Below are 15825 nucleotides of genomic sequence, written 5' to 3' on the forward strand. Positions count from 1 at the left end.
CATGGGGTGGGTCTGGACTGCTAGAAAGAGGTATTTTAGTACTGGGAAACTAGGCAGGGAGTTGAGAGGAATCATGAAAAGTTACTTGAAAGGGTAGAAAGAAGGGAATTAGGAGCAGGAAATACTGCAGGAACAACTGATAGTATGAGTGAATGTGGAAAGGAAGGAATTTACAGCATATTTCTTTATAAGCACTGGAAAAACACCATGATTATGTATGAAGAAATAAGAATAAACACTGATAACCACTGATTTTTACAATTTTTGTTAACATTGAAAAACTCTCCAGAATTCACAATGAATTCACAAAAAACAGGAAGCCTACACATTTAATACAATGACACTCTATCAGTAAGAAGGAATGGGATTCTGGCTGGTATGACATTTGAGGACCAAAATCCTGTGGTGGGTATGATTCTGTAGGTGTCGTGGAGCTATGGCAGGCATACAACTGTGGTTGTCAAGGCGCTATTGAGAGCGAGCCAACACTTCAAAATTTCCTGGGTCAGCAAAAGTAGTAGTGGAAACCCACAACAAGCCAGAAGCATGTTTATGGAAACATCCAAACATGAATACTGATTGAGAGAAGTGAAAAGACTGTGTAAAGAGATGACTCTGGCCCCTGTCTATAGTAAAGAGGAGGCAACTAACACACAGTGCAACAAGTGGATTGGGAAACGCCTCAGCCATGACTTCGTATTGGAAAACACTTGGCTTATGAGCAGTAAAAGAAAGTACACTGGCGGTCCATACAGGCAAAGACTCAAATAACGGCACAGTGAAGAGGAGAGTAATGACTCATATGGACGGAGCACTGAAGAACACACTCAAATATAGGTGCGGAAGCACAGGGTTGTCCCCGACATTTGCCTCTTAAACTCCTGATCAAATTTCTCATTCTGGGCAACAGTGAAAATGTTCTTCCAGTCTCCGACGATGCCTAGAGACAGAGACAAAAAACAGTGTTTCTAGAATGGCAAGAACATACACCCACAAAAGAGTAAGAACATTACTATCCACAAACTACACTTCTAAAGTTAATGACACCTTAAACGTGTAAACCAAACTTGGACACTCACAGGTACTCCAACATGTATATGTATATATATATATATATATATATATATATATATATATATATATATATATATATATATATATATATATATATATATATATATATATATGAGACAATCCCTGCTTGCTCTCGCCTGGAGCCCAATCCTGGATACCACAGCGCAGAAGAAGAGAGGAGACCCAAGTGCAGGTGAGCAGTGTGTTTTATTTAGTTGGGAAGACGGCACACCTCAGCATGACGTTTCGGCCTTCACGGAGGCCTTGATCACATGACGCATGCTATATATATATTACCTACTGGCGGTCGCCAGTAGGTAGTTATAGTTAGGATTTTTTTCAATGCAAAATCTCAAAATTCTATTGTGAATAACTTTGGCTTCGGTTGAGGAATCTGCCTGAAAATTTCCTCAAATTTGCCTCGCAGAGCTCCGGTCCTTCCCTGAAAGTTTGGGGGGGATTCGTCAAGCGGGGGCCGAGATAAAAGGGGGGTCCCAAAACGTGTTTTCCCCATGTTAATTTCCATAGGGCGGTCGAACTCACTTTTAGCCCGAACGGCTGAATGGATTTCCACCAAACTTGGCAAAATTGTAGGGACTGGTAGCCCGATGTGCCTTTGCTATGTCTCAAGATATGTGCTCCAGTGGATTTTGAGTAATTTAGGTTAAAAAAAATATATATATCTATGGCCGCGCCCCGGTACGCGCACCGGGGAGCGCACCGGGCGCGCTACGCGACTTGCGCGCGGAAAGCTGATTGGCTCTCGGGTGTCTGTAAACATTCAAAACAGTCCGGAGCGGCCGCCATCTTGTGTCTCGGTAGGATAGAGACACAAGAGGTGGAAAAAAAGGGGGAAATGACCATAAGGGGAGCGGGGGGAGCGACCGGTACGTGCCCCGGTACGCGTACCGGGGAGCGTACCGTGGAGAAAAAAACACAACAGTTTCCCAAAAAAGTTGTTTTTTTTTATACATTAGAGGTAGTTCTAAAAAGAACTGTTGTTTTTATTCTTTTTGTTGTTTTATATATATATATATTATCTTTTGAACATTTTTTTCTTTTTTTGACTTTTCTGAACAGTTTTATATTTTTTAAGGGGAGAAACAAAAAACAGAGAATTCTAAAGGGGTCAATAGGAGCAAAAAAAAAAGCGGAAAAAATGAATGTTTCCTTGGGCACTTGTGGTTATCCCAAGCACGGTTAATACGTGTGATGCATTTCTCTCCATGGCATATTGTTTGTCCACAAAAAATACAAACCATTTTAAAATTGGAAAACTTGGTTTGTATGGTGGAGCACATCTCCCTAACTTCCGGTCCAGATGGGGTGGAAACATTAGTTTGGGAGGTGCTGGCAGAAGATTGGACAGGGTTTCTGGCCAGTTCCCTGACCTCTGCCCTAGAATAGTTATTTGGATGCTTCCGTAGCATATGCCTGATCATGGTGTGGTTGCCAAAGGAGTATTTTTTGTTGGGATTCCCCCTTGACAGCTCCTTATGACATATTAAGCAGGTTGCCTTAGGCGTATTTACTTTTTTTTTGTCGTTGGGGATTGAAAAGAACTGCCAGATGATGTGGTCTTTAGGTTTGTAGGTAATATTGTCCTCTGGGACGAATCTCCTCTCCTCCTCCTCCTCATCCTCCTCCTCTTCTTGATCTCCACCACTGTGAAGTTGTGCTGGTCCTTGTGGTGGTGGTGGTGGTGGTGGAGGTTCAGAAGATCCAGCAGCTGCAGCTAATGTAGCCATTTTCTAATGAAATAACTGCAGGACTTCCTCTCTCAAAGCACAAAGGTAGAATGAGGAAAAAAGGTGGGGTCTTTCATCATTTGGAAAAGAAAACTGTTCTGAACCAATGAAAAGTGTTATTTTTAGGTCACATGACCTGGCCTTACATCATTAGGAAACCAAAAGTGAAGTGAACCAATAAAAAGTTTTATTTTCAGCTCACATGACCCGACGCGCCCCGGGGCGCTTACGTAGCACGTTTGTAAGCGCGTGGGTGCTTCCGGGAGCGCTTACGCCGTGCGTATCACGCGGACGCGGCTACGCGATATGTCATAATGATGTTTTCGTTCGCGCCAATAGGGCTAACGGGACGCTCACCGGTACGCGCAGCAAAATTGCGCTGACCGGGGCGCTCCCCGGTACGCGCCACGAGAGCGCACCAGGGCAAAAAATAAATAAATAAATAAACAAAAATAACAAAATAGTATTATATAAATATACAATATAGGATTCATTATAAAACATATTACATTTCATAGGTTTGAGGTCCTATATATAGTTAGGAATTAGCATTTAAAAAACCTATGAAATTCACTGAAAAAAACATAGGTTTCACACCAGTTATAGTTAGGAATTAGCATTTGAAAAACCTATTAAATTCACTGAAAAAACCATAGGTTTCGCACCAGTTATAGTTAGCTGGAAATTTTACTGACATAAAACCATTGAAATTCCCACGTTATAGTTAGTTGGACTCACTATAACTTGCACGTGTAATGCACTGCTGATTACATCACATATTATATCACCCATGACATGGTCAGTGACATCACTCATGACATCACTGATGACACCATCCTTGTGATAGAGTGACAGACCTCCTTTCACTGTAATGTAACCCTTGAAACACATATTCAAAAATAGAAACTAAAATTTTCAAAAAAATAGAGATACCCATACCAGTTACAACAACCAATTCAGTAATACCACCATCTATATGCACATCCACTCATTCACCAACAGTTCTATATAGTCACTCATACATATACTCACTCACCATATGTAGTGATACACCTATACATCCTGTAACACACCGACAGTCATCCAAAAGTTGCTCACACACATACTCACACATGCAAATAAACTATTGAACATCCATTTATTTGCATATACAGCTATACACACACTACCACCTTACTTCTAAGGAAACTTGCAAATACTTACTCTCTTAAACAATCACTTATAGAAACACATACTTATTTAAACAAGAACTCTTTCAATCTCTCACTCTCACATATACTCACTTATATACTTCAATACTCACATATACTAGATTAAAACATATGTAGTTACTGATAGACACTAGTGAGACAGTCATTCACTCACTAACACACATATACACACTCATCCACCCATACAGTCCTGCACATATGCTGTCTTCAAAACACATACAAACAGTGAGTCAGTCATTGATGCATCTATGTGCTAAGTAACACCCCCACCAAACCATACAGACACTCATACTGATACTAAAAAAAATCTAATAACCCATATACACACACATGTAGCTACTCACCAACCCAAGCAGCCACTTATACACAAAGAGAAACACTGAAACAAACATTTAAATATTTAAACAACACTCGCTAATATATGTATTCACTAAGATACACTTAATAAGCCAGTTAACCAATCAATTTTGTTTTAAAAAACATCCATTAAGACACTTATTTAAACATGTATTCTTCCAACGACCTTTACATATACATATACATATACATATATAAAACATATTCATTTTTCAGAAAGACACACATTCACAGGATGGTGTCATCAGTGATGTCATGAGTGATGTCACTGACCATGTCATGAGTGATGTAATATGTGACGTCATCAGCAGTGCATTGCAGGCGAGAAAGTTATAGTGAGTCCAACTAACTATAACGTGGGAATTTCAATGGTTTTATGTGAGTAAAATTTCCATCTAACTATAACTGGTGTCAAACCTATGGTTTTTTCAGTGAATATATATATATATATATATATATATATATATATATATATATATATATATATATATATATATATATATATATATTACCTACTGGCGGTCGCCAGTAGGTAGTTATAGTTAGGATTTTTTTCAATGTTAAATCTGAAAATTCTATTTGGAATAACTTTGGCGCCGGTTGACGAATCTGCCTGAAAATTTCCTCAAAATGGCCTCGCGGCGTTCCGGTCCTTCCCTGAAAGTTTGGGGGGGATTCGTCAAGCGGGGGCCGAGATAAAAGGGGGGTCCCAAAACGCGTTTTCCCCATGTTAATTTCCATAGGGCGGTCGATTTCACTTTTAGCCCGAACGGCTGAATGGATTTCCACCAAACTTGGCAAAATTGTAGGGACTGGTAGCCCGATGTGCCTTTGCTATGTCTCAAGATATGTGCTCCAGTGGATTTTGAGTAATTAAGGTTCAAAAAAATATATATATCTATAGCCGCGCTCTGGTACGCGCACCGGTACGCGCACCGGGCGCTTACCGCGACTTGCGCGCAGAAAGCTGATTGGCTCTGGGATGTCTGTAAACATTCTAAACAGTCCGGAGCGGCCGCCATCTTGTGTCTCGGTAGGATCGAGACACGAGAGGTGGCCAAAACAAAGAGGGAAATGACCATAAGGGGGCAGAGTAGACCCCCCTTGACCCCCTAGGTTTGATGTGGGGGCCATAAAAGGGCCCCGCGGAGCAAAAAAAAAATAAAAAAAAATTTTGATTTTCGCGGGGTGAGCGCCCGGTACGCGCACCGGTACGCGCACCGGTAAGCGTACCGGGGAGTGTACCATGGGGAAAAAGAATGACAGTTTTAAAAGTAGCTGTTTAAAAAAAAAAATGTTTTGTTGTTTTTTTTTATACATACACATACATATATATATAAATGCATATTCATATATATATATGCATATATGTGTATATGTGTGCGTGTAGAGAGAGGTAGAGAGGTAGAGGTGTAGAGGTAGAGAGGTAGAGAGGTAGCGGTAGAGAGGTAGAGATTAGTAGAGAGAGAAGAAGAGAGAGGTAGAGAGGTAGAGAGTAGAGAGTGAGTAATAGAGAGTAGAGAGTGAGTAGTAGAGAGTAGTAGAGAGCAGTAGAGAGAGTAGCAGAGAGTGAGTAGTAGAGAGTAGTAGAGTGAATAGTAGAGTGAGTAGTAGAGAGTAGTAGAGAGTGAGTAGTAGAGAGTGAGTAGTAGACAGTAGTAGAGAGTAAGTAGTAGAGTGAGTAGTAGAGAGCAGTAGAAAGTGAGTAGTAGAGAGTAGTAAAGAGTGAGTAGTAGAGAGTGAGTAGTAGAGAGTGAGTAGTAGAGAGTAGTAGAGAATGAGTAGCAGAGAGAATAGTAGTGAGTAGTAGAGAGTGAGTAGTAGAGTGAGTAGTAGAGACTAGTAGAGAGAGAGCAGTAGAGAGTGAGTAGTAGACAGTAGTAGAGAGTGAGAAGTAGAGAGTGAGTAGTAGAGAGTAGTAGTGAGTAGTAAAGAGTGAGTAGTAGAGAGAGTAGTAGAGAGTGAGTAGTAGAGAGTAGTAGATAGTGAGTAGTAGGGAGTAGTGAGTAGCGAGTAGTAGGGAGTGAGTAGTAGAGAGAGAGTAGTAGAGTAGTAGAGAATGAGTAGTAGACAGTGAGTATTTGAGAGTAGTGGAGTAGGAGAGAGTAAGTAGTAGAGAGTAGTGGAGAATATTCCAAAGTTTGGCACAGCACCACTTTCACAATGAGTCCAATCAAATCATATCACTTAGAGTCCTTATTGAAGCGCTGAATCTTGGTGTATATTCAAATGCTTTTATTTTCCTTAAGTTTATGTACCACAGCCAGCCGAAAGGTTTCGTTCTGTACAACAGAACTTCTTCAGGGCGTTCTTATTTCCTTCAAGTTATGTCGGTATCCAGTTGTCATATAACTAGATATTTCTTCCAAATGTTAGACGAGACATAAGTATATTCTTATTCAAAGTGATTAGGTATCAATTTTACCCACACAATTCGGGCAGACTTGAGTAATTTATAGCATCCTCAAAGTCAGTCTTTCAAAAATTCCAAAGTATAGGACATGATAATCCAAATCCAAATGTTTCTCAAGAAAAGTAATTTACAATCGTTCGGAATATCGGTGTTTGGGCAGATATGATCCAGGGAACCCCAGTATGCAAGGGGAATTAGTCCCCCCTCTACAAACGCGCCAGTGGCCTGCATTGCAGAGAGGTGTAACAAGGGTGTGGCCTCATTACACTTCTCTGCAATGCAGCTCCCTCGCGCATACTGGAGGCTCCTGGTGGACCAGTTGACCCCAGGGACCCCCAGTATGCAAGGGGAATTAGTTCCCCCTCTGCAAACGCGGCAGTGGGCTGCGTTGCAGAGAGGTGTAACAAGGGGCATAGTCTCATTACACCTCTGCAATGCAGCCCCTGGCGCATACTGGAGGTTCCAGGTGGGCTAATTGGCCCCCAGGGGCCCCCAGTATGCAAGGGGAATTAGTTCCCCCTCTTCAAACATGCACGGGGGCTGCGTTGCAGAGAGGTGTAAAAAGGGTTGTGGCTTCATTACACCTCTCTGCAATGCAGTCCCCTGGCGCATACTGGAGATTCCTGGTGGGCTTTCAGGTCTTATATAGTTAGGAATTAGCATTAAAAAAACCTTTGAAATTCACTGAAAAAACCATAGGTTTCATACCAGTTATAGTTAGGAATTGGCATTTAAAAAACCTTTGAAAGTCACTGAAAAAACCATAGGTTTCACACCAGTTATAGTTAGGAATTAGCATTTAAAAAACCTATTAAATTCACTGACAAAACCATAGATTTCACACCATTTATAGTTAGCTGGAAATTTTACTGACATAAAACCATTGAAATTCCCACGTTATAGTTAGTTGGACTCACTATAACTTGCGCGCCTGTAATGCACTGCTGATGACGTCACATATTACATCACTCATGACATGGTCAGTGACATCACTCATGACATCACTGATGACACCATCCTTGTGACAGAGTGACAGACCTAATTTCAGTGTAATGTAACGCTTGAAACACATATTCAAAAATAGAAACAAACATTTTCAAAAAAATGGAGATACCCAAACCAGTAACAACAACCAATTCAGTAATTCCACCATCTATATACACATCCACTCATTCACCAACAGTTCTATATAGTCACTCATATATATACTCACTCATCATATGTAGTGATACACCTATACATCCTGTTACACATCAGCAGTCATCCAAAAGTTACTCACACACATACTCACACATGCAAATAAACTATTGAACATCCATTTATTTGCATATACATTTATACACACACTACCACCTTACTTCTAAGGAAACTTACCCATACTTACTCTCTTAAACAATCACTTATAGAAACACATACTTATTTAAACAGGAACTCCTACAATCTCTCACTATATATACTATACTCACTTATATACATCAATACTCACATATACTAGATTAAAACATATGTCGTTACTAATGAAGACACTAGTGAGACAGTCATTCACTCACTAACACACACATATACACACTCATCCACCCATACAGTCCTGCACATATGCTGTCTTCAAAACACATACAAACAGTGAGTCAGTCACCAACCCCTGCAGCCACTTATACACAAAGAGAAACACTGATACAAACATTTAAATATTTAAACAATACTCGCTAATATATGTATTCACTAAGATACACGTAATAAGCCAGTTACCCAACCAATTTTTTTTTTTAAAAACATCCATTTACACACTTATTTAAACATTTATTCTTCCATCGACCTTTACAAATACATATATAAAACAAATTTATTTTTCAGAAAGACACACATTCACTGGATGGTGTCATCAGTGATGTCATGAGTGATGTCACTGACCATGTCATGAGTGATGTAATATGTGACGTCATCAGCAGTGCATTACAGGCGCGCAAGTTATAGTGAGTCCAACTAACTATAACGTGGGAATTTCAATGGTTTTATGTCAGTAAAATTTCCAGCTAACTATAAATGGTGTGAAATCTATGGTTTTGTCAGTGAATTTAATAGGTTTTTTAAATGCTAATTCCTAACTATAACTGGTGTGAAACCTATGGTTTTTTCAGTGAATATATATATATATATATATATATATATATATATATATATATATATCTCCAGCTCAAATCCCAATTGTACTAACGTACACAAGGAAAACCGCACTCCGGGCAGCTTGAAATGCAAGTTTTTTATTTCATGGTTTACAGCAACAGCAATAGACGCGTTTCGGCGGAAGTGCCTTTCTCGATGTTACCGGCACTGGTATGAAACGCCATGTTTTATTAGCATTCCAGCTGTCAAAATTAAGGAAGGACTTGCGTACAAAATAGTTCATAAAAGCCAAAAAAAGTACAAAATGTTCAAAAAACATAAAAAAAATATAAAACAAAAATAAGAAAAAAACAGTTCTTTTTAGAACTACCTGCAAATTATAAAAAAGGCTACATTTTTTTAAAACTCTATCATTCTTTTTTCCCCATGGAACGCTCCCCGGTACGCTCGGCGGTGCGCGTCCCAGGTGCTCCCCCCGCGCAAATAAAAAAAAATGTTTTTTTGCCCCGCGGGGCCCTTTTATAGCCCCCACATCAAACCTAGGGGGTCAGGGGGGGTCTACTCTGCCCCCTTATGGTCATTTCCCCCTTTGTTTTTGCCACCTCTTGTGTCTCGATCCTACAGAGACACAAGATGGCGGCCGCTCCGGACTGTTTCGAATGTTTACAGACACCCGAGAGCCAATCAGCTTTCCATGCGCACCTCGCGTGGCGCGCCCGGAGCACGCCCCGGTATGCGTACCGGGGCGCGGCCATAGACATATATATTTATTTGAACCTAAATTACTCAAAAACCACTGGAGCACATTTCTTGAGACATAGCAAAGGCACATCGGGCAAATTTGAGGAAATTTTCAGGCAGATTCGTCAACCGGCGCCAAGTACCACATGTTGTATCACATCCTCCCATGTATGGGTACCATGGATTGTCACTTGTGATTGATATGCCCACTAGAGGGCTATATTATAACAAACTATGGGGTAAAAAGTTTGAATTATGGTACCAGCTCATTATCCCACTGGAGGGTATGAATTCAATTTGTTAATCCCATGTTTTGATTACTTGCTTAATGCTAAAATTATAGAAAAGAATCGCAACTGGGTTAAAATGTTTGGTTGAAAATTACATGTCCCAGAACTCCTGTGCAACTAACAGGAAGTAAGGTGTTAATATGGAGGATGTTATTTTATTTAAACCTAGCAAAAAAATGTAGTAATGGTTTCCTGTGAGCAAGGTCTCCGTAGAGACCGAAACGAGTAGGGTGTTGCTGGCTTGCTGATAAATGAAAATAAACCAAACCGATCTACATACTCTGGTGTATGGCTGTAATTGAAAAAAGAATATCCTGGAGTGCATGAAGATTAAACTCCCCTACCGGGGAAACTGGAATTAATATATATATATATATATATATATATATATATATATATATATATATATATATATATATATATATATATATATATATATATATATATATATATACATATATTGCAAACGCCGCCATTCACAGAGTCCTGTTCACTTGGAAAGAATAACGAGGAGCAGACCCAATTTAGTGCAATCCTTTTAGTGCTTTATTTCTGTGCTCATAAACAGCCAGCAATCCGCCATGACACGTTTCGCCTCTACCTCGAGGCTTGATCACGTGCCATGTCATAGACACAAAAGATGGTATTTATGGATTGTAAAAAGTGCACGAAACTCAACACTTGATTGCCTGCTAATTGACAGTGAGGAAATACTATGTGCAAAATTACACTTTTTAAATAAATAAATAAAGGACATGGTGTCCATCAAGGTAAAATCCATTTGTTTCAAATATAAATATAAATGCATAAATAGAAAAATATCACAATTTAAATCAATATATACATTAGATTAATCTCAATTTGTATAAAAATATAAATTCATATATCTAAAATACATATACACATTTGATATCCATATAAATATGCTAAAACACAGTTTTATATTTGGATATAAAAACCTCTTCAAACACCTTGATATTTTATGTAATGTACATCAATCAATTTAGCATATATCCTTAGCGTAAACATATAATTGCAACTTTTCCTCACAGATTATAAATTTCTTATTTTATAGATGTATAAGTCTATGGCCTGTTTTAGGTTTTGCAATCACTTATTTAAAAATACCTTCCCCAAGTGCTGTATATAGTCCAAGCGTTTCTAAAGTGAATAAGTGCAAGTGCTTTAAAAATCATACCTCATATACAGTGTTAGGATGCCATTGAGTCTGTGTGTGTTTATCAAACTAGGAATCAACCACCCCAAATTTATGGGAAATGGTCAAGATTAAAGTTCTTACTTCATATATTTGCTAGTTTGATCCCATCATGCTGTTATTATTACTGGTCGAAAAATTATTTTTTACTTGATTTATCTTTTTGCAGTTAAAGGGATGATGTCTATATGTTGCTATAGGCAAGTATGTAAGTCTTCAGTTGCATTGAGACCCCCCGGGCTCTTACTGTTCATTTCCAGTATGTAGCGTGTTTCCAGTAATCTCAATTTAGATTCCCTATCACCGCCTCGTTTAAGAGGTGGTATAGTGTCTATCAAGAAATACTGGAGGTATTTCGGTTCACTATCATGTAATGCCTCGAAATGTCGGGCGACTGGGTATGCCTGATCTTTACCTGAGATTGCCTTTATGTGCTGCAGTATCCTCTTGTGGGCGGGCAAACAGGTGCTGCCCACATAGTACAGCCCACACGGACACTGCAGCACATACACCGCATACTCCATTTTACACGTGAGTCTTTTATTGATTGCAACTGGCTTGTCTTTAAAAGGACTTACATAATGGGTTTTATTTATGCCAAAACGGCAAACTTTACAAGACATACATTTTTTAAAACCCTTGCTTAAGGCCATCCATGTCCCTGAGATCATAGTGTCGATGCTATTACTGACCAAAGCATTGGCCATCGACGGAGATCTTCGAAAGGTTAGTTCTGGTTTGTTGGCAACCAAGCCGCCAATTACTGGATCTCCTTTCACCAGATTCCAATTCTTAGTAAATATACTTCTAATCTTGGAATGCTGTCTATTATATGTTATAATGGCTCTTGCTTGTATAAGGCTATTGTCAATCTCTGAGACTGCCTGTTTGGATTTGGGGATCAAGGCCTGCTGTCTTGTAATCGATTTAGTACGATTGATAGCTTTGTCTATTATTTCTTCTGTATATCCCCTTTCCATAAACCGTCTCTTGCTTTCCTCCTGACTTTTGACACAGTCTGAGTATATATATATATATATATATATATATTACCTACTGGCGGTCGCCAGTAGGTAGTTATAGTTAGGACCTAGTTTCCATAGGAAATCCACAACATTCTATTTGGAATAACTTTGGCGCCGGTGGACGAATCTTTGCGAATTTCTCCAAGAAAATGGCCCGTTTCGCTCTCCCCCCGAAAGTTTGGGGGTGATTCGTCAAGCGGGGGCCGAGGAAAAAGGAGGGTCCCAAAATGTGGTTTCCCCATGCAATTTTCCATAGGGACCTTTAGCCAGGGCTACAGCCCGAACGGCTGAACAGAATTACACCAAATATGGCAGAGAGGTAGAGTTCGGTTCGCAGATTGTGCTTTTTGTAAATGGTATAAATCCTTTCAGTAGTTCCTGAGAAAATCAAAAGTAAAATCATAGCGATATCTAGAGACGAATTACAGCACGCATACGGAAATCCGTACAATTACGAGCAAGAGCTGCATGCTTATTGGATGTCAACTGTCTGTCAACACTCCAAACCAGGAAGTGTTGGCAGCCATCTTGTGCCTCGGTAGCACCGAGTCACAAGAAAACAGTAAAACAAAGTTGAAAAATAAGGAAAGGGGGTAGGGTAGAAACACGTTGACCCTCTAGGCCTGCTCAGGGGGTCTCACATGGATGTTGTACCCGTATTGTACTCGTACGCGGTGGAAAAGGAAAAAAGAACTAGAAGTTCATTTTATTCCTAATTAGCTCCTGGGGGCCAAATCCCGGGGGCAATTTTTTTCTATAATGGGAGGCTTGGAAGTGTCCAACAGGAAGAAAAAAAAGAAAAAAAAAGTAATGTCGAGGACAGTGATGCTCCTGCTTCCTGCGTTTTATCAGGTCAATAGACTGTTTCCCATAACACAAAAGTTTATTGAAATAAATGCGTAGAATTTTAACTTGAGCAAAATCAGGATGAATTTGTGTGCGTGGACTGTTTGCTGAAAATGCTGGTCCAGCAGTTGATGTGCTTGGTGCAGTAGCAGATGGGTTGTCCTTCAACCTCTGTGTTGCAGCTCGAGCAAAGTTGTTGGGGTGTAAGATTTTCACGTGTCACTCCATATTTGCTGTGCTAAAGGAGTGTTTTTGAGATGGATCACCCCTTGAAAGAGTTTGGAAAATCGTACAGGTTACTTTTGGAGCATTAACCTTTTTTTGCCCTTCTGGAAAAGTAAAAAACTGCCAAATTAGATCTTCTTTCCTCTTCTTTGGAGTTTATTTAGGAATGAATATTCTTCTGAAGACTGGCTGGAAGATGAGTCCATTGCTGTTAATATGGTAAAATTTGTTCTATTTGACAAGATTCTCAGAAGAAATGCTTCTTTTTAGAAAGTCAAAGTAGAATTTTTAAAATGGGATGGAAGTTTCAACAGTTGTAATAGGAAGTGTTATGAACCAATGAAATTTCTTCATTTAAAGTCACATGGCTTTGCGTACGGTTACGCTGTTATTACGGTGTTCTTAGGATGCGAGGACGCATGACTTTTCATTGCTTTTAAAAGTAATGTAGGATTATTGGAACTTAAAAAAAATAGTTTTCATAATTATCCTAGATAATGTGTTCTGTTAGTATGTTCAATAAATATATGTTTTTAAGCAATTAAAAACATTTGCCTCTTTGCGTTCGGGGCGACGTACATGACGTCACACGGAAGCTTTCATGCGACGTGTAACGTGAAAGCATTTTCGTAGCGTATGCTGAGAATGATTAGCAGTACAAACTATGGTGCGATCGCTTTCTCACTGTCAAATCAGAGCACAGGGCGCGCTATGAGAACGGTTACAAGTGATCACTTATTGGAAATCCGATTCAGCTGTTTTGCTTATCCACAGTATCATAACATTACTTTTTAGCCTGTTTAAGTTTGAGGTTTGCATGTAATACTATGCTATAGGCAGATATGGATGTTTAGGCAGCGCTTATCTCCATGAAGCTTGGTTATTATCATTTACATTTAGGTGTCTGAGGGAGGAAAAAGAAGTCTATGTGAATGGCAAGGATTGCACAATAGCACCACATCACTCCTTAATTTGTAGACACATTCAATTGCATGGCTCTTGAAATCAAGGTGCGCCTAATTTGGTGTGAGTTTTGAAAGGCACTGCGACACCTGCTATCATACCATCGCTCAATTTACTGGAAACGTGAGTTATTAAATTTGAAATAATGCAGATTGTTGTGCAATGTAACCAGGCATTGGTTACATGATTATGGTAACTGAGCGTGTGGTTTGCTAAAAAAAGTTGTGTTTACTCCTCTGCATGGGAAGCTGGATGTTTCCATCTGGCCGTCGATTCCGACCTTGAAAGAAGAATCAACCAAGTGAGCCGTATAAGAGCGCTATTGTCTCAAAAAGAGGTCACTCTTACATCTGCTAAAGAAACATTTGTCCTTCATGTAGTAAACACCTGCACAGAAGTGTATGATTTATTAAATACAGACGTGCCTCTGTATTTTGGGGAGTTAATTCAGAGCATCTTTAATGCGTCCTTGACTACGGTGTTACCTTACTTTTTTAAAGTTAGAAGCAGTGGTTTTGTGACTTCTTTTCGAACTATATTTGGGGTCTTTTCGGCATTTTTTCATTAGATTTTTTCCAGCATATTTGGTGGATTCCCCTTAATAGTCGCATTAGTTGGCGGTGTGCTTCTATTAATTTGTTTTCCTAAATATGGATGCACATCCTGCAGCACACGACAATATTTCTCGGCTGTTGCTGCTCCGCAACCGAATGCTTAGTTTTTACGGAGCGCTGCCTCTGTCTACATTGAGTGTAGTTTATGGATTATCGTTTCAATTTTCCTTTTTCACATGCGATTAATCTGTCTTCCATTGCCTGAGCTGTGATTTCGACTGGGCCCTGGATTTTTGTCTCTGCAGTACGGTGTCTCTCAACGTGTATTATGACCAGCTGATGAGCCCCTTAGTGGTTCATGACTTGCTCTGTTCTGGCGGCGGGATTATGGCCTTAGCAGCGATACATGGAAAAATGGGATGTTGGAATGTTTTTGCAGCGGCGCATGACTTCTTGGCACGCAGTTACATTGAAGATGACCCGAGTGTTTTCCTCCGATGGTGATAGAGGCTCCGGTCGTTAAGGAACATGTATGTTCATTCTCACTATTGAATTGGATGGCTGAAATGTTTTCAGATGAGAACAATGACTTCCTCTTGGAGGCTGTTGCTACAAACTGTGCTTATACACTGTTGGATTAAGACTCTTTGATTTTTCTACCTATTCTTTATTATTTAGTAACTATTTTCTATCAAACAGTGAATAATTTTTTATGCAAATTTGAACTTGACTCTGCTTTTCAGGCTTGGACTTTGCGTTCCTAGTTCACCCACGTTTATATCACGTGCTTCTATCGAGGGAGGGTGTCGTGGGCTGAGCCTTGCACTCACACCGCATTAAGTTAGTATGGCTTTATTAGTAGCTTAAACACAATTTTTGCTTTCCTGCTCTGCTATGCACACAACACGCAATTTGATATCGTTTAGAGAAGGCTGAGTATTTTGTTTCACATGAGAATAATTTGTTATGCTACATTTCTAGACTGCCTCGCTAATTTAGTGTGTATAGTGAGTGCATGGAACATCAAGGTTATCTTGG

General features: G+C 39.6%; 1 protein-coding gene across 2 annotated transcripts in view; it reads right to left on the bottom strand.

Moving 5' to 3' along the window:
- Window positions 1–249: 249 nt before the first annotated feature.
- The window catches only part of LOC147705715 (sulfotransferase 1 family member D1-like), a 346408-nt gene continuing 330832 nt past the window's right edge, over window positions 250–15825 (bottom strand). For both annotated transcript variants that reach the window (XM_086932143.1, XM_086932142.1), the window contains exon 8: window positions 250–940. In XM_086932143.1, the coding sequence (XP_086788269.1) occupies window positions 828–940 (113 nt within the window). In that variant the 3' untranslated portion in view covers window positions 250–827. The remainder of the gene's footprint in view (window positions 941–15825) is intronic.

This window comes from Lissotriton vulgaris, chromosome 7, assembly GCF_964263255.1.
Source record: "Lissotriton vulgaris chromosome 7, aLisVul1.2, whole genome shotgun sequence".
Lineage (NCBI taxonomy): Eukaryota > Metazoa > Chordata > Amphibia > Caudata > Salamandridae > Lissotriton > Lissotriton vulgaris.